Raw genomic sequence first — 24,411 nt, 5'->3', positions numbered from 1 at the left:
AAAACTACTCATTTAAATCATAATTACTATTTTATTAGACTAACTTACCACTCATTTAAATCATACTTACTACTCAATGAGACTCTACTTATTACTTTATCATACTTGACTTACCACTCATTTAAATAACACTTACTACTCAATGAGGCTCTGCTTACTACTTTATCGAATTTGACTCGTCAATTAAACAATACTTACTACTTTATCAAATTTGACTCATCACTTAAACAATATTTTACTACTCAATAAGACTCTACTTACTATTTTAGTAAACTTGATTAATCAATCATTTAAACTAAACTTAAGACTGTATTTATTATTTCATCAAACTTTTTTTTTTTTACTTACTACTTAAATCTCATAATTTTTCTTTTAGGTAGGTGAAATGTTGTTCCAAAAAAAACATTAAAATTTATAAATTTAAAATATCATGAAAAACTAAAGTAAAAAAAGAGATAGAGACTATGGAGATAGATTCTTACTCAAGGTGTTCCAAATCAACAACAATCTTATTTTCAAATCTTCAAATATTCAAAATTTTTAAAAATAAACATAAAATTTTGTTCATGGAATCCTCAAATAAATTTTAAACTTTCCTATATTTTATTAATTATATTTCTTTATTAATTGCATTTATTATTTTCAAGTTTGGTAAATGAAAAGGAAACTAGAATTCATTTATTGCCATTAAGTAGATAAATAAATATAAAAAAAAAATCATATTTCATAAAATGTAATAAATTGTAATAAAATGTATAAAATTCACATTTATTTTGTATATTTCTTTCTTAAATTCTATATTATAAATTTTATATTTATTTTAGAGGTTTTAAAAATTTATTATAACTTAATTTTTTAAATTTACCTGTTACCTGAATAGCATGTTAAGTGTATTTTATTAATAATTGAATGGTAAGTATAGTTATTAAAAATAGTAAATATAATCATATCAAATAATAAGTGTACTTAGTTATTGTGGTAAGTTGAAAACTACTTTTTGATTTCAAAACCATTATAAACTACCTTATTTTTTACGAAATTACCTAGATTTCTTAACCTGGTTTTAATTATTACCAATCAATGGTTAGATTTATTTTATTTTTAGATCTAATGGTCCAAATTTATTTATGAATGATACATGAAAACCACTTTCATGTATCATAGAAAAATCCTATTGTTTATATGTATACATACAAATAAAACTATGTTTCTCAATATAACTAATTAACTTCTTTTATTTTATTTTTTTGAAAAAGAAGGCAAAAACATCACTTCATACATTATACATTATGCCAACAAAAACAAAAACATAACGGAATCGCATACATAGTAATAATTGCAAATTGAATCATATATTAACTCAAATTCTTATTCAACAACATAATTTGAATAATTTTGATTGAAATTCAAATCGAATCATATGAATCTCCCACAATTCTAACAACCATGCAAATGGGTTTCAAGCATCAGAGAATATATGATGTGTAAGATGTGTATCATTGTAAGAAAGTGCCCATTGTGCAAAGACAATTTTATTGAATTACATTAACATCATCAGAAATACCAAAGATAAAATCATTTGCAACAATACCTTATTCATTCAAGCCCTCCCATCCCATTCTTCATAGAACTCTTTCAGGAAGTCCTCCATGAACTTGTGCCTTTTCTCAGCCCTCCTCTGCCCAGCCTGACATTTCGACAATTATCCGACATCAAACTTTGCCATCTTGAAATACTCAATTAAAAGCATTACACTTGTACTACCAGAATCTAAGTCAAAATTGATGCACAGATGCAAGTTTTTCTATCAAAACACATGCATACAAGTGTAGAGATTTAACCTTTGTCTTCATTACATCCTTCAGCTTCAGAAGCTTCTCGTGAAAATGATTCACGGTAGTTTGCTTATCTTTCTTAGTGTATTGTTCCTTGGACAAATCTGATCGTGGCTGAATGCTCGGGTTATGGAGCACACTGCTCCTACTTCCGCCAAAAGTAAAACAACGAGCAATTCCTGAAACCAAAGGAAACGTTGAGGTATGTGAAGTTGGAGGGCACGTCACATGCAGAACCATTCTGCCTCCTAAAGCTGTTTAATATTTATGAAGTCCATCAAGAATTTGAGACTTCAAGGATAGCCAACAAAATTTAATAAATGAAAGCAATCTGCGGCAAAACATGTAAGGTACAGTTGTATTCATACATATTACATACATGCTGTTAATATATATAATATATCTACATAGATAATATATATAATCTATATACATAGATTAGATTAATGTATAGTTAGTGGCAGTAGTGGCATTGTGCTTTCGGCTGCTTTTCCTTTCTGTCCCTTTCCTATGATGGTGTCTGTATAGCATTAGCATCTTCCCATTTCCTATATATGAAGGAGTGGGTGTATCTATTGTAAGTGAGATTGAATAAACAGAGTTCTATTTCCCTCTTTCTCTACATCTATACATTAAATTTAATATGGTATCAGAGCTAGGTTAAGAACTTAATATTTTTCGCTTCACCGGCGGGCGGCAACCTCGCCTTGGCCGCCCACCGGACCTCAACCTAGTCCGCTTGTTTTTCTACACATACATTCTTCCATAATTGAGCTCTTCTCTGCCTTTACAATGGCTGCCAACGAAGACCAAGCTTTTCCAGACCTCACCATGGATTCATAGGCAGCAACAAAGAGTCAAACCCCGAATCGACCACCACCGCCGTCGCATGACCCCATTGATCACGCTCACACGCCACAGCCCATGCTAGGGTGTTTCCTGTTGTAGGTCTTGCAGTTACCAGAAGAACTAAGTCTGCGTCAGCAACTCCATCTTGTCCACATGCAGAATATCCACTCAACCGCAAGTTCCCTTTCACAGGATCAACAGCTAATGCTCTTCTGAACCAGTCTGCTGTCTGCCCTAGAGCCTTTCGAAGGCGATGTCTTTTGTCAGCCCCAGATATATCATCCAAAGTGCAGTTATACCAGCAGTCACCCAAAATTGGAGGATCAACATGAGGATTGCAAGATGGAACACCGCGATCAGGATTCAGAAGGGGCTCACCAAGCTTAACTATTTCCCCAACATTTTGACAGTCTCTATCTGGTGAGAGACCAACAGCATCATAATTTAAATAAATTCTAATAGGTTGCTTATCTCCATTTTGTTGCTCTGGAATTTCGGAAAGTCCAAGCAATGCTCTTCCTCTTCCTCACTGGAAACCTCATTATCTCTACCACATCCAACGGCTGGGAAACTGCCACGTCTGTGATGACAGCTTTCAGACATTCTTCCGGCCTTCACCGCCTTCTTGTCGGCTCCGGCCATCACGCCGACGGTTCTGCGAGTCAAACTCGGTCTGTCTGATCTCAACGGTGCTCTCTCCGACTGGAACGACCAAGCTGTTTTACATGTTGGAGATCATTTGTACAACCATCCTTGGTTACAAACACACCCTTTGCAATAATTTGTATGAGTTCAGGAAAGGGGAGAGAGACTCCTGCAGAGTTCAATTTCAAAGAGAGTTGAATTGCCTACAACAGAGGATCAATACCCTTTCCTGCCAATACCACCCAATCTGTCTCCACTCACTTTGACACATTATTTTTCTTTTTCTTTCTTTTATCATTTTCCTTTTCCTATATCTGTGATGGAGTGCACGGTGGTCATGAAACCCTTACCATACTCCACTCATTCTCTCCAAGTGGTCTAACTTTTTATTTTTATTATTATTATTATTATATCAAATAATCAATACACTCATGTTTTCCACTGACAGTGTCCACTTTTGAACCCATCCCCACTTCTTTATTTATTTTTAATCAATTTTTCTGTGCCTTTCACCACCACTTTTGACCCAAAACATTTTCAACCCATCATTTTTCCTTCAGCTTTTGCACCCCACTCACCGACTCTCTCTCCACAAAATAGAATACCTTTCTTTATTTTATCTTTTTTTTTTTTGTGTCCTGTGTATTTTGTGTGTGTGTCCAGCGTGTGTCTCTCCCCCATATCACCATACCCACCGTTTCTTCCTCTTGTATTTTATCCTATTTTATTTTCTTTTATCACAAGCACAACAGTATCCAATACTCAAAGTGCCAGCATACCATCATAGACTATTATTCACAAACCACCAAATTCAAATCCTACATTTCCATTGTAATACCAGAGCATTACCAATACATCACACACACACATAAAAAAAATAAAAAAAAATACAAACCAAAACAATCTCCACTCACAACCCGCAACCACCACCAAAACCGGCCTTACTTTTTCGCCTCTTCCGCTGTTCTCTTCTTCTTACTTTTATCTTGGATGTCGCATGATAGCCCGGTCTCAGTACTTCCTAATCCACCGAGCACGTTCACTCCCCCCTGCTCCTCCACTGCAGCATATGGCGGACCTCCAAATCGGAACATAACGGTGGCCTTCGGCTTCAGCTCCTTGTTTTCCGCTTTTAGCACACATATCTCTGCTCGCGCATCCTTATACATGCGCTGGAGCAGAGCCAGTTGGGCGTTTAACTGCTGCACCTCATTTGTCCTACTCTGCAGCCGGTGCGACAAGTTTGTGACCGCAGTCATGGTCTCCACACATGACTTCAATGTATACTGATTGGCCTCAATATCTGATTGTGCTGCCATTATTTGCTCCACAGACCGCATAGGAAAGGTCAACGGAGCAAAACCAGGGGCACTTGGTTGAGGTTCAAGGGCAACCGCACCGGTTATCTCTCTTGTGGACTCGTTGAGGTCTCGAAAGAGAGTGAGCAGACCACGGGAAGAAGAGGCCATGTTTTGGGTTGCTGAGTGTTTCAGAGTAGCAGCGATTTCAAACTGGTAATGTCAGAAAGGGTTGGTTACAGAGTGTTTCAGAACGAAGATGTTCAGAGGTTTCAGGCTAGTTTGGTTTGCACAGCCTCCGCCTCGATTTATATAGACAATGACGACGCGGACGACACGACACTTTGTCGATCACGTGCTTCGCTGCGTGTCCGGCGCAACTTTTGATGGCTCGCCGCTCGACGATTTCTGTCGGGCACGGCTTTTGCTGCAGTGGGCGCGCCTTTTGAGGGCGCGACTTTTGAGGGCTCGATATATATATACATGTATATCTTTTGGGCAGCCTATATACACAATTATACAGTGTCATCTACATCGGTCCGGCATGACCCCGTAAACTGTCCCGACATTGATTCCGGTCAGCTTTTACAACGGTTCGGCATGACCCCGTAAACTGTCCCGACATTGATTCCGGTTAGCATCCACATCGGTCCGGCATGACCCCGCAAACTGTCCCGACATTGATTCAGACATTATCTGCTACAACGGTCCGACACGACCATACAGTGTCTTCTTCAACGGTGTGACACGACCATACCGTGTCTTCAACAACAATTTGACACAACCATACAGTGTCTCCTATCCTATTTTATTTTATTTTATTTATCAGTTTACTTTCCTGTTTTGTTACTCTCTTCAAACTCAAGTTGGTTAGTACCTATCCTCCTTGAGTTTGAGGGGGGCTGTTAATATATATAATATATCTACATAGATAATATATATAATCTATATACATAGATTAGATTAATGTATAGTTAGTGGCAGTAGTGGCATTGTGCTTTCGGCTGCTTTTCCTTTCTGTCCCTTTCCTATGATGGTGTCTGTATAGCATTAGCATCTTCCCATTTCCTATATATGAAGGAGTGTGTGTATCTATTGTAAGTGAGATTGAATAAACAGAGTTCTATTTCCCTCTTTCTCTACATCTATACATTAAATTTAATACATGCTATGTTACCAGGTAAGTGGATCATCCTGGTATGAAGAACAAAAACAGGAGCATGAAATGTGGTACAATATGAAGAACGGGAACAGAAGAGTAAACGTGAACAGATCTTACATACATGCTATGCTACTTGGAACGCAGACCGTTCCAGTATGAAGAACAGGAGTGGGAACGGGAACGAGAACATGAACATGATATTACTTGCTCTAAAATGCAATACAATAAGAGTAAGAATGAATAGATCACACAACGGAAATTTAGGTACTTGCAACTATGAGAGCAATTTTCTTCTAATAATCATATATCCAATAAAATACAGTTTATATTCTTTTATTAGATCATGCACAACAAGATTTTAGGAGAACTTACTGCCAATTGTTTTTGCATTTTGTCATGCCAAAACTCCACTCTTTAGATTTTAATTTATTATATTGAGGGAAGGGACAGATCTAAATTGACATGGGTTAATGTAGCAAATAGATATATGAATCTCCTTAATCTGACTAGCCAAATGGCCATTCATAGAGTCAAGTGGAGAAGAAAGATTCATGTAACCGATCTCATTTGGTTTCGTTTGGTATATTTGAATTTTTTCCTCTTCAGGAATTTAAAAAAAGAAATACATAAGAAAAATATTAGGATCACTTTGGATTGCTAAATTAACCATTTTGAATGGAAGTGTAACCATGCTTGGAATCATGCATTCCAAAATATAAATTGTTAGGATATTAGTTTTTTTCTGGTAACAGTGACGCATGTTTCCATAAGAATGCAGGGGTGGATACAAACACATAACAGAACCAGTGCCCAGATGAGGCATTAAAGGTGATAAAAGTAGTGAAACTCCTCATTCTCAGTCAGCCAAGAATGAACAGAAAGTTTAGTGTATAGAAAATACTATTGGATATCAAGTACTAATAAAACACATATATTACCAATTGCACCAATTGCATCAAGACGATCAGCATCTTGCACAACCCCAAATTCTACGGAAGGTTTACTATCTACCTGTCCTCCAATTTCATCTTTGAAACCTGAAAATTTCCATGGGGAATTGTTGATCAAACATTGGAATGAACCATAATTTATTAAAATTTAGTTATATTAACCAATGGTATACACCTTTAAAAAATAGTATTATTTTAAGAGAAATGAGTAAAAAGAATTACACTGATAGTAGGTCACATTTAATTACTGACAGTATGATAATATAGAAAAACGTGTTGAAAAACTTTTTTGATCATGTGCTCTATTTTAATAGCCATCAAAACCATACAATCGGATAATAGAAGTAGAAATCAAACATAAAAAAGAAGGGAGTGGCAGGAGAAGAGACAAAGTCGATTTCTCATAAACATCTCACATCACATAACCAAAAAAATTTAAAATAAAAATAAAAATCAAGGACATGATCGAATTTGAACCAGATTGGACATATCCCGTCAAGGAAAATGACCAATTTGATAAACTGATGGATCATTGTAATTCCAATCTAAATCCAAATTCACTAACTACTGGACCTCCAATTCAACAATTTCATTCGATATGAGAAGTTTGAAACTGAGGTTTCATACTTGTTACCTGTAATTTCACCTTTAGTATAAAGTACGCACTGATAAACTGCTAAAAATCAATGGTGGACAAACAAACATGGATACCAATACAATATTTTTATTTGGTTCAAATTGTTTCAGTTTGAATCAAACATCTTCAAAAATGGATGACAATAAAAAATTTGGTTGAAAGAAAACTAATATCTCAAATAGCTCACATTATCCCAACGAAGAGCTTCCTAAGAGAAACTCACCCATTCCCTTTATAATGCTTAGAATCTTTATCTTTTTGCTCCCCTCTACGTTCTCAGCCTCCAGAAATTCCTCAACAATTTTCTCCTCTGATGGATCTCTATATGCCACAGTAGTAGGACAGCGAGACAGGGAGACGGGGAGAGATAAGCAAGGAGAAATTTAAGCATCAAAACAAATTTATTGATTTAATTTCATAACAAAATGAAAGACAAAGACAGTAGAAATAAAGAATGCACCACACTTGAAACAGATGAAAAACCACTGAGAGAAGCAATTGCAAAAATGCCGAAACCCAAGGCAGGGGATGTAGATGTAAATGCACTTGCATATTTTGTTAGAAACATGTATGTACATGTATTTTGTTTGCAGGTAATATACATAAAACAAAGCACATTCATACATATGTCATTGTCTTCAATATCCACGTATAATTCTCTGCAAAAATCAATGTTGGCAGCAAATACAGACACAATATTCGTTTGTTTTTGCATTTCAAATAAAAAAAAAAAAAGCGACACATGTGCAGAGAATAAAGAGGAGCCCGGACATGGTAAAGCAGAAACAAAAAGTAATTGTACATGTACACAAGAAAGTGTAGCACCGACCTCATGTATTTGTAGTCTCCTGCAATCAAGCATCCAATAAAGAATGCCATCAGTGACTGCAAAAATGAGATCAAGAAAGAGACGCAATCAGATGCTAAAAAAATGCAAAACGTTTATGATAAGAAATGTTTGCTACATTTCCTAGACTAGCACAAGTATATCATGCAAACAAAAAAATGGTAAAATCGATAAGTTTTACAAGATAATGAACCTCCCATGAATCATATTAGTCATTCTTGTTTTATAAATTAAAAAAACAAAAAGCAAAACAAACAAAAAAAACAATATAATAAAAAGAAGGTCCACCAAGATGCTAAACCAAACAATTTTATTTTTTTTATTATTATTTTAATTATAAAAAAAAATGCAGGCACACATGGAGACATAATTTGACATAACACTTGTTGATGTAGGACGAGTAAGGATTACTTTTCTACAAGTTGTGAGCCCAGTTAAGTATACTAGCAGTAGCAACAATAGACTTATAGGGCTGGATTTGGAGGGAGTTTGTGGCTGCAAAAGTATTTAAAAAATAGGAGTTTTAAGGGTTTATAAAAGGATAGTGTTTTTGGAATGAAAACACAAGTGTCTAAGGACTATTGGGTGTCTGTTCTAAACACTGTGAACAGTGACATGAACAGTAACCTTTCTGAATAGAAGAAGAAGAAGAAGAAGAAGAAAAAGAGGTGCGTCACCCTCACAAGGGATAGGCCACACAAACACAATCTCAAATTTTCATAATATTAACTCTTCTCTTGAATCATTAAGATTGCACATATATTTATAGGCTAATGACTCTCGTAATTCTACCGGACTATAACTCAAATTTAGAAACTAAAAATATTAGCAATTAATAGTATTCTAGATCAACTATGACTTCCAATTCTACTTTAATCATAATAGAAAACTTTAATGACTTCTAATTCTACTTCAACATCAAAATAGGAAACTGGACTTTTGACCACTAAAATTATTTTAGTCATAATAACTTGACCCAAAATAAAACCCATGGGTGACCCTTACAACCCATGTTCAACAATTATTGGAATTACCATTATACTCTTAATTACTAAAACCTACTATAATGACATGAAGACTCAAAATTATTCCAAATCTTTAATTCTTGATGCCTTAAATGTGCTTCATGTGAAATTCCAAATTTACTCTTTTTCTTCTTTCCATGATCTTCATCACTTACTCTACAACATGGACTCTTCTAAATTGTAAAGTACCCATGTCAAACCCTCAATACTTGAGTGACAATAAGGATATGAGCTATGTGTCCATTATGTTAAGTTGGATTAGACATGCACTCTTGAAGTATGCTTACGTAGTTGAGTTCATAAGACTCCTCTTTTATCCATAAAATGCTCTATTAGTTTGTAAACACGATTTTATCATAAAAAGATAAAAGTATTTAAGAAATATGCAATCTAGTTGTGTCCTAGGCTAGTGTCCTCAGCCATAAAAAAATTAGACAAATTTGACAATTAGACACATACTCGCACCCCGACGACACCCCACGTGAGTCCATGTAACACAGCATAATACTATTTTCTATGATGGAAAACTATTTTTCAACATATATGGGCATCCCTAGGGATAAGAGGTTCTTCTTAACAGGGGACATCATCAATGCACAAAAAACTTTCAGAACTGACAGGAAGAAAAAAGAAATTCTAGATACTTATTAGTGCAGATGTGTGTAAGAAGCAACAAGGAGATAGTGCATACCTATATCATGGAGAAGCGCAGCCAGCTCCACCTGCCAAGATATATAGATAAAAGGTTTGAAAGATGCACTGGCTTCAGAGAAGTCATAAAGAATGCGGGAAACAACAATAATCATAGAAAATAAAAGGGGCGGGGGGGGGGGGGGGGGGGGGGGGGGGAAGAAAAAAGACAAGGCAAGAGCATAAAGTCCTTCTCCAACTGCCTGTGATTATAAAGTTCAAAACATACGAAATTCATTCCTCTCTCGATGAACATAGCAAGCATATCAACTTATCAATTCATTTCATATATATATACATATACATATATGTGATTGTTTACATCATTTTTTATAGTTTGTACTGAATCTTAATGATTCTCAATTCTATTCAATCCATGATTCGTAAAATTAGGATTTCGATTCAAAATACAATTCTCAATACGATAACTATGCTAGCATGGTAGAGTCAAAAGTGCCAATTTTGTCACCAAACCTATGCAGCTTTAGTTGGGATGTATAAACCAAAAACTAAGGTGTCCAACAGCCTCATAGTAAAGCCTACCAGAAGTACAATCATAATCTCAGACAAAACCTACCATCAATAAGTTGTTTAAGAGGAGGAAGGGGGAAAATATATAAACATATATATAGAATATCAACTTCTTGCATCGTGGTGTTTAATCCTCAATAAGTAATTACATGATGTGTATCTCATATGGAAGACCACTTTGTTTCTCAAAATAGGATACATCATTAGAGATAGTATCTTGCAATCCAGAATCGTGATCAGGCTCTAAAGACAATTTCAAGGGAATATTATTAATTGCCTTAAAAATGTTAGCAAAAGTTATGTATAATGTGTCTCACCCGCTTTACCGAAAGCTTCACAATTAGCAGAAAATAGTACATTACTCCGAAATACAACTTGACAAATGATCAGTGAGTAATTCAAATAGCTCTCAAGAAATCCACCAAGGACATCTTACCCTTTCTCCACATCAAATTAAAATTACAGTAAAAAAAACCTCCCAAAACCCTCTTTAGTCCTTAACTCAAACTCATATCAAAATGCATTTCTCATTTTTTACTCAAATAATCAAATCAAGGAAGACTAAAATGTTTACTCAAATGTTTGAAGTCTATTTTGCAACTTTCAAATTTACCACTCTGCCACTAATGAATCTTTTACTCCGTTTGGATCGGAGGATGAGAAGAAAAAAAAAATTAGTGTGGTCTATCATCCAGGAAAGAAAATAAATTATTTGGATGAGTAAAAACAAAGCATGTGAGAGAGGGATATTAGTGAGATTTCATTTTGTTCCATTGTATTTTAATGGGCAATTTTTGTATTATAAATTCTTTACAACCAATCAACTTGTTTCTCACCAAATTTTACCATTTCGGTAAGAAATAGAATAGATTTACACACCGTTTGGATTGAGAAATGAGGAAGGAAAAAAATGATTGACTATAATTAAAAGAGTAATTTCAGTTTTTCTCCAACTCTCACCATTTTGGTGAGAAACAAAACTTAAGTTTGGTCTGATTGACCTGCTCACAATTTCTCTTCATTTCTCACCATTACTCACCTCATTAGTCATCCAAACAAGTGATAAGAAACCTCATTTCCCTCCATTTCTTTTCTCTTCTCACCAAAACCCTCAATCCAAACAGAGTGTTAGTAAACAAGTTATCTTTCTCACCATTTCTAACTATTTCTCACTCAGCTTACAAAAATCAACCATGAGAAAATTTTAGTTTCTCATCATTTCTCATTAAATCACCCCATCCAAACAGAGTGTCAAATTTGTGCTTAAATCTATGTTTTGTCCATTAGAATGCTACATAGCAAAGCTTTACTCAAATTTTTTACTGAAAAAGAAAAAGAAAGAAAATTAATCCAGCACTAAAGCTAATTAGTAATTGAATCGATATGAGCAATCTGTGGTATAATAATAGGATCAAGCTATACTAAAAGAGATTCAAATTGATACAAGTATATATAAATAGGGGCTGAGAAAGTGGTGGGTACTGAGAGGGTAATTTTGAGTGAAAATTGGGCCGAGCTATGAGACGGACTTTATGGCCCAAAGTATGACAGACTGAGTAAAAAGGGCCGAAAAGTTACTCAGGCCCAAGGGAGATAAAGTTACTCCGGCCAAAAGAGATGAAGTTACTTCGGCTCGTGAATTGTTAAGCTACTTCGGTCCGGGAGCAACTTGAAGTTAGATCGGTCTTGAAGGTACATCGTTCTTGAATTTATACCGGCTTTAGAGGTATACCGGTTTTGGAGTTATACCGGTCAAAGTCGTTGGTTCGGTCCAAGCACACCATGAGTTGAACAAGTGAGAACCGAGATAAGGAAATATAAGCGGAAGGGCTGAACTAAGGATAGTTCGGCTTACTTTGTGGCTCAGCATAGCCAGGTTTATCTCGGTCGGATGATAGTTCGGCCATGGTGAAGACCATCCTACTTGGTTTAAGCAGTGAGGGGGGGTGTAAAAAGATAAGCATTATCTTTTAGGAGCATGAATCCTAGGAGGACTCTGCATGGAGAAATAAAAGTCCTACTAGGATTATGCCACTCGAAACCTATAAAAGCTCACAAGCATCACCTTGGAGGAGGTAACATAATACAACACACAATTTTGCTTTATGAACACATTGAGCTTTGTCTATTTGTCAAGTTTTCTGACTTAGGCATCGGAGAGGTTTCCGGCACACACCCGCCGGCTAGCTCACGTTTATGTTTTCAGGTGACAAAGCGACATCGTACGGAGGAGCGTGGACTTAGTCAACAGGATTATACGAGGAGAATTATTTCTTCCCCGTACAATTGGCGCCGTCTGTGGGAAGAACAGACAGAACAAAACCTCTTGACTAAGCTTCTCCTTTTCACATTCAATGGCACACATTGAAGAATTGCCGCAGTCCGCCGTCGACGGACTAACTCCAGAAGGGGGCGCAAGGCGTGAAGGATTACCTTCTGTCCCTCCCATGGCGGACTTGGAGCCCCAAAGACATACCTCCAGGAGGGATGCTAGGGGGAGACGGACTCACAGCCCCCGTCGATCCCATTCTCAGAGTCCCGACAGACAAAGACGGAGAATTGACCCTCAAGCTCTGGAAGATCGCGTGAAAGAGCAAGATGAATTAATAAAGAAGATGGCGGCGGACATGGAAGAATTGAAGCGCCAGATGAAGAAAAAAGAAGTGGCGACAGGAGAGGGGCGCAAAAACAAGACGCCCCCTCGCCACTCAGAAAATCGTAGTAGGAATACTACACCCTCGCAAGGAGAGAGCAGAAGCCTCAGGACAGGCGACACTCAATCCTGGTCTTCCAAAACTCGTCATTCCAGGTCTGAGAGGACGAGATCTGAGAGATCATACACTGAAGGAAGCACATATTAGCCTTCACATTCGCACCAAACCAGATCTAGACAGACAGAATTACCTAGATCATCCGACTTACGAACCGTGCTCGAAGAGAAAGCACGATGCAAGGAGGATGCCAGGGCAAGGGATCCACATAGAGTTTCAGCCTTATAGCGGTTGGCTCCTCGAACGCATGGAAGCGTCGAGGTTGGAATGCCAATACTGCGACCGGCCTACGAACCAACAGACAAAGCATTGGCAAGACTACAGACTTCGCCGTTTGTTCCAGCAATCGAAAACGCGCCCCTACCGTCAGGCTTCCTTCAACCGAAATTCACTACATATGAAGGGAAGACGGACCCGTATTCACACTTGAGCCACTTTCGCCAAGTCATGGCCGTATACAGGCGAAACGAGGCCTTAATGTGCATACTCTTCCCATCAAGCCTTGGTTCGAAAAACTTCCAGAAGGCAGCATAGCCTCCTGGGCTCAATTGGCAGAAGCGTTCGTAACAAGGTTCCGAACAAACACAAAAACACCGGTGGAGATCGACCAGTTACTCTCCACCGACATGGGGGATAAAGAGACCCTTAGATCCTACAACAGTCGCTACTGGGAAACATTCAATCAGATTGGGGACTGCCCCACCAATCTCGCCATTGCACAATATAAAAGAGGCCTTCCAGTTGGGAACAGACTGAGGGACTCGATTACCATGACGCCACCCCTCACTATGGAAGCCCTGATGGAAAGAGTGCATCAGCACATCAGGGTAGAAGAGGATGGCGCACGTGCCAAAGCAAAATCTAGTACGACCGTAGTACCTGAAAAGAAGACCTCAGCAAAGGTCAATGCAGTAGATCGTCAGAGCAAAAACGGACGTGGCAGACGAGATAACGGAGAAGACCCTGATAAAAGATGGTTGAGAATCCGTACTGCCATAACCACGGTGTTCAAGAAACCGATATATCGGATTCTTAGCGAAATAAGAGATGAGCCTTACGTCAAGTGGCCAGCCAAGCTAGGAGAAGCCCAGAAGGATTATGACGAAAAATCGCGGTGCATCTTCCACAAAGAAAAAGGGCACCGCACTGAGAATTGCACACCATTGAGACAACACCTGGAAGAATTAGTGGCAGCAGGCCACTTGGATAAAATACATTGAAGGAGGGACGCAACCAGCCCCCCAGGATCACAATAACCCCAACGGAATGCCAATCGACGCCCCACCTCAAGGCATTATCAATGTAATACATGGAGTCTTTGAACCTGAGCGTGTATGCGAGCTCAGGGGATCAATCAAGAAGGCTGAGCACTTTAGAGAGGTGCTAAGTGCCCAACCAGCCATCAAGAAGGGGAAAACAGAGGCAACAAATGTTATGACTTTTTCGGATAAAGACTTGGATCGAATATACTGTCCTCACAATGATGCCCTAGTCGTCACTCTCCGAGTCAAGGATTTTGACGTCAAGCGGATTCTGATTGACCAGGGTAGTTCATGTGAAATCATGTACTACGACACATTCAAACAACTGAAGCTACAAGACAAAGACTTGGCGCCTGCAGTTTCTCCCCTAATTGGATTCAACTCCATGCCAGAATGGCCCGTCGGCAAAATAATTCTTCCGGTCAGAGCAGGAAGCGTAACAAAACAAGTGGAGTTCTGGGTATTGAAGGTCCCCTCCACTTACAACATCATCTTGGGCAGAACATGGCTGCACGCCATGCGTTCGGTGGCGTCATCATACCATCAGGTAATGTGGTTCCCCAATGACACCGGTATAATTGAAGAAGTCTATGGAGATCAGATCATGTCAAAACAATGTTTCGCCACAGTAAATGGCAGCCGCGCTGCCAAAGGATACGTTCATTCGGTGGAGGAACCTGAAAGTAATGAACTATTCGTGGACGTCGGTAAAGAGGCTGATCAGAAAGCGGTGGAGGACTTGGTGGAGGTAAAAATAGATGAGAAGAACCCGGATAAGTTCTTGCTTGGCTCATCGTTGTCCAGCGCTGAGAGATTAGAGGTCATGGAATTCTTGACCTCTAACATCGAAGTATTTGCCTGGACGCCCTACGACATGCCAGGCATTGATCCAAACTTCATCAGTCACCAACTCAATGTCCACCCATCTGCCAGACCAGTCATTCAACGCACACGCAGATTGGCACTCCACCACGCCGAAATAGTGGCAGAAGAAGTAGGCAACCTGCTGGAGGCATGAGCAATTAGAGAAGTGCACTACCCAAGATGGATCTCCAACACAGTCGTAGTGCCAAAAAAGAATGGTAAATGGTGTGTCTGCGTCGACTACAAAACTGTCAACAAGGCCTGCCCAAAAGATAGCTTTCCTCTACCAAGGATAGATCAACTGGTGGACCTGACGGCAGAGCACAACCGACTTAGCTTTCTGGATGCATACAGAGGCTACCACCAAATCGCCATGCATGAACCAGACCAGGAGGTCACATCCTTTACAACACCAAGGGCATTGTACTGCTACAAGGTCATGCCCTTTGGCCTAAAGAACGCAGGGGCGACATTCCAACGGATGGTCACCAAGATGTTTGAACCATTGTTAGGCAGAACAATGGAGGCTTACATCGACGACATGGTGGTCAAAAGCAAGGATGAGAATGACCATCTTAGGGACTTGGGAGAAATGTTTGAAGTCTTGAAGAAACACAAGTTGCGCCTCAATGCGTCCAAGTGCGCATTCGGAGTTGGATCTGGCAAATTCTTGGGCTTCCTTGTGACCAACCGGGGTATAGAAGCAGACCCCTCCCAGATCAAAGCAATCCAGAAGTTGGAGAGACCAAACTCAGTCAAACAAGTGCAGCATCTCACCGGCATGGCGGCTGCGCTCAATCGGTTCATAAGCAAGTCGTCAGACAGATTACGACCATTCTTTCAAGCTTTAAAAGCCAAGTTTGAGTGGGATGAAGAATGCGACCAAGCTCTAGAAAGCTTGAAAGAGTACATGTCTTCCCCACCACTGCTTGTTACTCCAGTACCTGGTGAAGAACTCTTTTTGTACCTGGCAGTCTCTCAGCACGCAGTTAGCGTAGTGTTGGTTCGTGCAGAAGGAATACAACACTTGCCCATCTTTTATGTCAGCAAGACATTGTTGGGAGCCGAAACAAGGTACTTGCCCTTGGAGAAACTAGCATTAGCATTAATGATGGCATCCAGAAAATTGGCACACTACTTTCATGCCCACATCATAGTCGTCCTCACAGCTTTTCCACTAAAAGCTTTGTTTGAGAGGGCGAACTTTTCTGGGCGAATCTTAAAGTGGGCAGTAGAGTTGGGACAATTCGACATCAAGTTCCAACCCAGAACCGCAGTAAAGGCCCAGTCTTTGGCAGACTTCGTCGCAGAATTCACTCCTGGTAGTCATCATATTTGTCCAGTCGACCTAACTGACACGACCGAACTAGGGATGGAAGTTGACGCCGGAATAGCGCAACCCCTAGCAATTAGCACTCAGTCAGACTCCAAGGCAGACCAGACCAAGGACAACAAGGAAGAAACAAACAAAGATTCACCAACAGTACAATCAGATGACGAAGGGCAGACAGCAAACATGGACCTTGAAGAAAACACCATCCTTGACCCTACGACATCATCTGACCCCTCCACTTGCTGGAAGTTATTCGTTGGAGAGATGTGGAAGCTCTTTGTGGATGGAGCATCCAACCGGCGTGGTGCAGGGCTTGGCATAGTCCTCATCTCCCCAGACGGCCTGGTTGTAGAGCAAGCAATCAACCTTGGTTTCCCAGCATCAAACAACGAAGCGAAGTATGAAGCGCTTCTCGCAGGACTCAAATCAGCATACTACATGAAGGCCACCGAACTAATGGTTTACAGCGACTCATAACTGGTGGTAAATCAAATTTCTGGCGACTATGAAGCGAAGGATGACAGGATGGCCAAGTACCAAGAGTTGGTCAGAACAGAGATCAAGAAATTTGAAGTAGTAAGGATAGAGCAAATCGGCAGGAAGGAAAACAGCAGAGCAGACGAACTAGCAGGCTTCGCCTCAATGGCAGATTCCTCCATACCTCATCCACTACTGATCGACTATTTACCAAGACCAAGCATAGAAGATCCCGAAGCAGAAGAAGTATGTTGCGCAGAATTAGGCCCCTCTTGGATGGATCCCATCATCCTGTTTCTAAAAGACGGCATCCTACCAGAAGAAAAAAAAGAAGCCAACAGAATAAGGGCGAAATCACAACGATTTTGGCTATCTTCATCTCTGGCATTATACAAGAAGTCATTCTCAGGGCCTTACCTAAAGTGCGTTCATCCCAACAAAGTAGAAGCATTCTTGTTCGAAATACACGAAGGGGTGTGAGGAAGCCATCAAGGAGGAAGGTCACTAGCCTACAGGGCCATTTCGCAAGGTTATTGGTGGCCATACATGCAGGCAGACTCAGAGAAATATGTGAAGAAGTGCGAAAAATGCCAGAAATTCGCACATCAAATACATCAACCAGCTAGAGAACTCCTACCATTGACTAGCCCATGGCCTTTCGCAATGTGGGGCTTAGACATAGTAGGACCACTTCCAATAGCACCCGGCGGCAGGAAGTTCTTTCTCGCAGCAACAGACTACTTCACAAAGTGGGTTGAAGCAGAAGCATTGGCATCAATCAAAGAAAAAGATATGAAGAAGTTTGTTTGGCAAAACATCATCACTCGATTTGGCATACCAAAAGCCCTAATCTCAGACAATGGCACACAATTCGACGGCAGAATCTTCAGAAGCTTTTGTGAAGAATACAAGATAGAGTTCTACAATTCTACACCGGCATATCCTCAAGCGAATGGCCAAGCAGAAGCATCAAATAAAGTCGTCTTGGATGGACTAAAGAAAAGGCTAGAAAAGGCAAAAGGAAAGTGGGCGGATGAACTTCCTCATGTTTTATGGGCTTACCGCACCACACCTTGGCGATCAACAGGAGAAACACCATTTTCCTTAGCCTACGGAATGGAAGCAGTAATCCCACTGGAAGTTGGCCTCTCCACAATTTGAAGCGAAAATTTTGATCCAGACTTGAATGGAGAGTCCATAACATTGGAACTCGACCTTGCAGAAGAAAGAAGAGAAAGAGCACTGGTTCACATCGCTGCATACCAACGAGAGTTAATCAGAAAATACAACAAAAAGGTGCATCCAAGACAATTCAAGATCGGGGATTGGGTACTGCGCAAAGTAATGGGAAACACCTTGGTTCCAGGAGACGGCAAGTTAGGGCCAAACTGGGAAGGTCCTTACAAGGTGGTTGAGTTAGCAGGCAAAGGGGCATACCACCTAGAAGACAAGGATGGCAAAGCAATTCCTAGGCCATGGAACACGGCCAATCTCAAGTTATTTTACTTTTAGCTTTTCTTTTTCAAACACGTAATTTTTTCTTTCTTCAATAAAACAAGCAATTCTTTTTCAGCACAAGTTGTTCTTTGTCAAAATTAGCTTTAGTAAAGGTTAGGTACGCTACGAGCATTTTATTCTAAGTTAGATGGAAAAACTGACTTAGAGGTTGGCTAGAATAAACCAACACCCTTCCTAAGCCCAGGATAAGGATCCAGGCTGCAGGACATTTGGTCGGAATAACCAAATATTATTTTAAGTTAGCTGGAAAAACTAACTTAGAGGTTGGCTGGAATAAACCAACACCCTTCCTAAGCCCAGGATAAGGATCCAGGCTGCAGGACATTTGGTCGGAATAACCAAATATTATTCTAAGTTAGCTGGAAAAACTAACTTAGAGGTTGGCTGGAATAAACCAACACCCTCCCTAAGCCCAGGATAAGGACCCAGGCTGCAGGACATTTGGTCGGAATAACCAAATATTATTCTAAGTTAGCTGGAAAAACAAACTTAGAGGTTGGCTGGAATAAACCAACTCTTGTTACTCTTCAGCCGAAGTAAGGGTATGGCTAAAGAGTGGTTGGCTGGAATAAACCAACTCTTGTACTCTTCAGCCGAAGTAAGGGAATGACTGAGGAGTGGTTGGTTGGAATGAACCAACTCTTTTTACTCTTCAGCCGAAGTAAGGGAATGGCTGAAGAGTGGTTGGCTGGAATGAACCAACTCTTTTTACTCTTCAGCCGAAGTAAGGGAATGGCTGAAGAGTGGTTGGCTGGAATGAACCAACTCCTGTTACTCTTCAGCCGAAGTAAGGGCATGGCTGAAGAAATGGTTAGCTAGATAAACCAACTCCGTATACTCCTCAGCCGAAGTGATTATATCGGCTAAGGAGTGGTTGGCTAGTGAGCATAGGTTAACCACCTAAAATCGAAATAGCAGTTGAAATAATAGAGAGCATTACAAATACAAGCATACGAATCAAAACCAGAATAACAGTTCAAGCAAAATTTTTCATTCATTGAAAAGCCATTACAAAGAAGGGGCACAGTTCGGTTACAAAGATAAAAAAGCAACAGAAAAAGAAAAAGTACATAATCAAGAGAAAAGTTCTTCAATATCGGCATCAAAAGCAGCATCAGCATCAGCATGAAGACCGACTTCAGAAAGGAGCTCACTCACGGTTGGAAGAGTGGTTTCGGCTGGAACCACGGTTTCACTTGGAAGATCAATAGTCAGGTCTTCCACCGGGGGCTCCAACCGAACTGTCTGGTCCACACTAGCAACCGGAGTATCCTCAGAAGAAGAGTCTTCATCAGAATCTGAGCCTTCAAGGAACTGCTGCTGCATGGCATTTGCATACTCCGCAAGGGAATTCGGTATGAAGTAGGCTGGAGGGTTGAAGATCTCGGTCTGTTGATCATGACCGAGCTTCTCAACAGCCGCCCTCCAGCCACACTTGAAGAATAGCTCCTTGGCAGCATTGCATTGCTTGGCATAAGCATCCTCTACCTTCTTGAAGCCTTGTTTGCCGGCTTCCTTCGCGCTCTCTTTTATCTCGGCATCTTTATTTCTTTCGAGCTTTACCAGCTCGCGCAGGTATTTGTCCTTCAGAGCTATTGCAGCCTTCTGCCTTTCTGCCTCGGCCGAACTAACTAGTCCGGTCAGTCTGCTGTTCTCGGCTTGTAGTTCGGCCATTTGCTTCTTGATATCTTCTACCTCGGCCGACTTCATTTCGGCTTCTGCCACAACTTCCCTTGTAGTTTTTCTGAGTTCCAGCACTTTCTTGTGAGTATTGTAATTTTTCTGAATTGCTTGGAAAAACAAGGACTTCTCATGAGCCGAAGTAAAAGTTTAAAAAACTAGACAGAAAAGCGGACAGAGCTACCTACCAGGATCATGGACTTCGTTGCAGACCGAATGGACTTTAATTCGGTGTTTAGCTGCTTTTGGTGGTGCTCCATATCCTTGGGGAGGCATACACTCTTGGCCAGACTAAAGGCCAGCTGGTGATCTTTTTCAGCGACAACCGAATCAGCATTTAGGATGTCTCGGTTGTTAAAAATAAGTTTCGGTGCCCAGCTGGTGGTAGTTCGGTTAGTGGGCTCCGGTTGGGGGCTCGGTGGCAGGATCGGTGGAATAGCAGTCTCATCTTCGTCAACCAAACTTGGTTCAGACTCAGTGGTTCGAGCACGCTTGGTTCGGCGCGATGAAGACAGTTGTTGAGAGGGGAGGGCCACAACGGCAGACTGCGTTTGGCTTGGTAACGGTACTTCGGGCCGGCTTGTCTCGGTCAGAAGTGCCCTTAGTCTGTTCTTCTTGGCCATTTCGTCTTCAGCTGTTAATGGAATTAATCTTATTTGCGGCAAGTTTGGGTCCGGCTCTGGGGCGTCTTCGAGAAGAAAGTCAGTTACTCTGGCTTTTCGGCGACTGCTGTACCGGTAGGTCGGCTCAAAGTTTAGAAGCTTAGCCCAACTCCTTTCTTTAAGCCGTAGTGCAGCTCGCAAAATCGCAAGGTTGTGATAGCTGTATAAGGAGTGGAGGTGGGCGGAATCTGCGAAAGAAGAACTGTTAGTTCGGTTGATAGACTAACAAGCCGAAATAAAAAAATATATATATGCAAGAAAGATAACCGAAGTTAAATTACCGGGCTCTCCTTTCTTCCAATTTATAGGTCGGCCAGGAATTTGGGCTTGAAAATCCTCAAACTTCCCAAAGACCCAGAAAAAATCATCGTCGTTTAAATCTTTGTCCGGTGTATATTTAATTATCTTCTCTCGGCGGCGACGTATTCTAAGATAATAAACCCACCCATCTTCTTTTGAGCCGATGGAATATTGGTGGAAGATTTCGGCCAGGCCAAGATTTAGTCCGGCTTGGTGGTTCAGTGCGGCTATTCCCATAATGATGCGATATGAATTGGTGGACAGTTGGGTAGGGCATAATCTGGTCTGCTTGAGAAATTCACAGATCAATGGTTGGACTGGAAACCGTAGTCCGGTTTCTATAATAGATAAAAGGGTGAAGGGGACAAAACCTTCATTATCCCATGGGATGACATCTTTTTTGGCTAAGGTCAAGTGGACATCATCAGGTATGTTATAGTCCTTCCTGAATTCGGCTAAACCGCCCGGAGTATCTACTAGATACCTATACTTACCCATTTCTGGTATAAATTAAGGATAAGTTAGATCGGTGCAAAAGTTGTGCTCAGTAGCTCGGTTGAGCGCACGCGGGAGTGCCTGGGCAGCCTAAGTCTGCAAAGTAGAAAACAAAGGGGTTAAGCACAGATCATTGGACCGTGCTACAAATTAAAAGCAAGGTACAAGAGCCTTACTTCGGCCTTAAAAACTGGTTCTGCCTCGGTTTGTCAAAAGGTTTGGTAGCTCGGTTTGAGCAGGTTGCTTGTTAGACCGGTTCATCGTCTAGGGGCAGCTTTCTGAGTTCGGTCTAAAAAACTAAGAAAGCTGGTTTAGCCCCAAAGGCCTAAATCGGTTGAAGTATGAATAAAGTTACTTCGGTTGAGCCTCTAGGGGCATCTTTTTGGGTTCGGTTTAGAAACTAAGAAAGCTGGCTTAGCCCCAAAAGCTTAGTTCGATTGAGAACCGAGGTTCCTAGCTTAATATGTTCAAACCTCGGTGATCTTATTTCGGCTAAAGTGAATCGGGAGTTGGTGACTCATTGAAACTTTTGTTATTTATTCAAGTTCTAGTTCGGTTATTGACTACAATGATCTACCTATATAGGACAAACAGTATCCTAGTTCGGTTGCTACCTAATTTTGGATCTAAGACTAGTTGTCTACAGAAGTTCATACACGCATGGGTTCTGCTAATATTTTTTCATAAAAGTACAGAAGCGAAGCAAAAATGGAAGAAAATGTTTTGCAAAAAATACGGTAAACAAAATACATAGAACAGATACGAAAGCAAAACAAAGGAAGCAAAATGAGTTTACTTACCAGGTTGAAGAAGAGGGATCTAGAGATGGGAAAGTGGCAGCAAAATCAGTCTTCAGAAGCAACGGAAGAACAGCAAGAGCACAGAGAGAGAAGATGAAGAATGGAAGGTGAATGATTCAAGAATAGAAAGGTTGTTTTGTGAAAGAGTAGAGAGAAAAAGCGGCAAAAAGGGGCGGGACTGTTCAAAAATTTCGAAGTACGAGGGCGGCGTGATAACAGCTCACAGCCTATCAGAACCTGCCACGTGTCATTGGAAAGTGAAGCGTTACAGTCAGTGATTGAAGAGACGTTTTGACCGAACAATTAGGGCCGGAGTGAAAATAAGTTCGGCTGGAGAGGCTAAAACGATGTTTTAGTTCGGCTGGAAAGGCTTGAAAACGTTTAGCTCGGCTGGACACTTGGTAATCCCAATCATGCTGTGCAGATGGAATTAAGGGGCAATTGAGAGGGTAATTTTGAGTGAAAATTAGGCCGACCTATGAGACGGACTTTATGGCCCAAAGTATGACAGACTGAGTAAAAAGGGCCGAAAAGTTACTCAGGCCCAAGGGAGATAAAGTTACTCTGGCCAAAAGAGATGAAGTTACTTCGGCTCGTGAATTGTTAAGCTACTTCGGTCCGGGAGCAACTTGAAGTTAGATCGGTCTTGAAGGTACATCGTTCTTGAATTTATACCGGCTTTAGAGGTATACCGGTTTTGGAGTTATACCGGTCAAAGTCGTTGGTTCGGTCCAAGCACACCATGAGTTGAACAAGTGAGAACCGAGATAAGGAAATATAAGCGGAAGGGCCGAACTAAGGATAGTTCGGCTTACTTTGTGGCTCAGCATAGCCAGGTTTATCTCGGTCGGATGATAGTTCGGCCATGGTGAAGACCATCCCACTTGGTTTAAGCAGTGGGGGGGGGTGTAAAAAGATAAGCATTATCTTTTAGGAGCATGAATCCTAGGAGGACTCTGCATGGAGAAATAAAAGTCCTACTAGGATTATGCCACTCGAAACCTATAAAAGCTCACAAGCATCACCTTGGAGGAGGTAACATAATACAACACACAATTTTGCTTTCTGAACACATTGAGCTTTGTCTATTTGTCAAGTTTTCTGACTTAGGCATCGGAGAGGTTTCCGGCACACACCCGCCGGCTAGCTCACGTTTGTGTTTTCAGGTGACAAAGCGACATCGTACGGAGGAGCGTGGACTTAGTCAACAGGATTATACGAGGAGAATTATTTCTTCCCCGTACAGATACAAACAATTTCCATGGAATCAGGAGAAGAAGAGAGGCCTTCCTCAAGGGCAAGAGAGAGAGCGAGGTCTCGAACTCTGAAGACATGAGAAGCATCGTGAGATGCATCGTTTGCTTTCATAGCCGATACCATAAGCTTCTCTGCCTTCTTCACTGTCTCACACTTCCCCATTTTTCGCCTCTCTCCTCCCTCTTTCTCTCTCTCACAAATCAAAGCCAAATAGGAATTGGTGACTCTCTGGGGACCTTTCTGGTAGGGAGAATTATGAATAGTAGGCCTCTTTTTGTACGTGTTTGGAAGAAAAATGATGCATAGCACTAATTAGTGGGTGTACTCATTGCTACATGTGTTTTGTGTCTTAATTTTTATTTTTTTATTTTATTTTTACTTGTTACATCATTAGTGGTGATGTTAATAGTAGAAATTTAATGATCTATAGTATTGTTGGTGTTTGGAATAGTAGGTGTCTCTATTTACATAATATCTTTTTTCTCAAAGCCCACCGTCAATTATTTTATTTTTTATTATAATT

At 40.5% G+C, this 24,411-nt stretch overlaps 1 protein-coding gene across 1 annotated transcript; it reads right to left on the bottom strand.

Annotated features, from left to right (window-relative positions):
• Positions 1-1,333: 1,333 nt before the first annotated feature.
• On the bottom strand, positions 1,334-24,130 carry LOC114258380 (uncharacterized). The gene is made up of 7 exons (XM_082893611.1): positions 23,886-24,130; positions 9,940-9,970; positions 8,206-8,224; positions 7,600-7,697; positions 6,728-6,826; positions 1,842-2,014; positions 1,334-1,687 (listed from the first exon to the last, which is right to left on the bottom strand). The coding sequence occupies exons 1-7, from the start codon at positions 24,048-24,050 to the stop codon at positions 1,601-1,603; spliced, it is 672 nt and encodes a 223-aa protein (XP_082749737.1). The 5' UTR covers positions 24,051-24,130; the 3' UTR covers positions 1,334-1,600.
• Between the last annotated feature and the right edge of the window lie 281 nt (positions 24,131-24,411).

The sequence above is a fragment of the Camellia sinensis genome, chromosome 11 (assembly GCF_055761805.1).
Source record: "Camellia sinensis isolate YWXY chromosome 11, ASM5576180v1, whole genome shotgun sequence".
In the NCBI taxonomy this organism is placed as follows: domain Eukaryota; kingdom Viridiplantae; phylum Streptophyta; class Magnoliopsida; order Ericales; family Theaceae; genus Camellia; species Camellia sinensis.
The sequence above is the reverse complement of the archived record's forward strand: the minus strand, read 5'-3'. Positions and strand labels throughout refer to the sequence as shown.

Excerpts from the sequence above, each read along its gene's own strand:
- LOC114258380 (XM_082893611.1), bottom strand. The coding sequence starts at position 24,050 with ATGGGGAAGTGTGAGACAGTGAAGAAGGCAGAGAAGCTTATGGTATCG. Across the intron at positions 6,827-7,599 it reads AAGCATTATAAAGGGAATGG|GTTTCAAAGATGAAATTGGA; the intron begins GTGAGTTTCTCT and ends GGAAATTTTCAG. Across the intron at positions 2,015-6,727 it reads TGATGCAATTGGTGCAATTG|GAATTGCTCGTTGTTTTACT; the intron begins GTAATATATGTG and ends CTTTGGTTTCAG.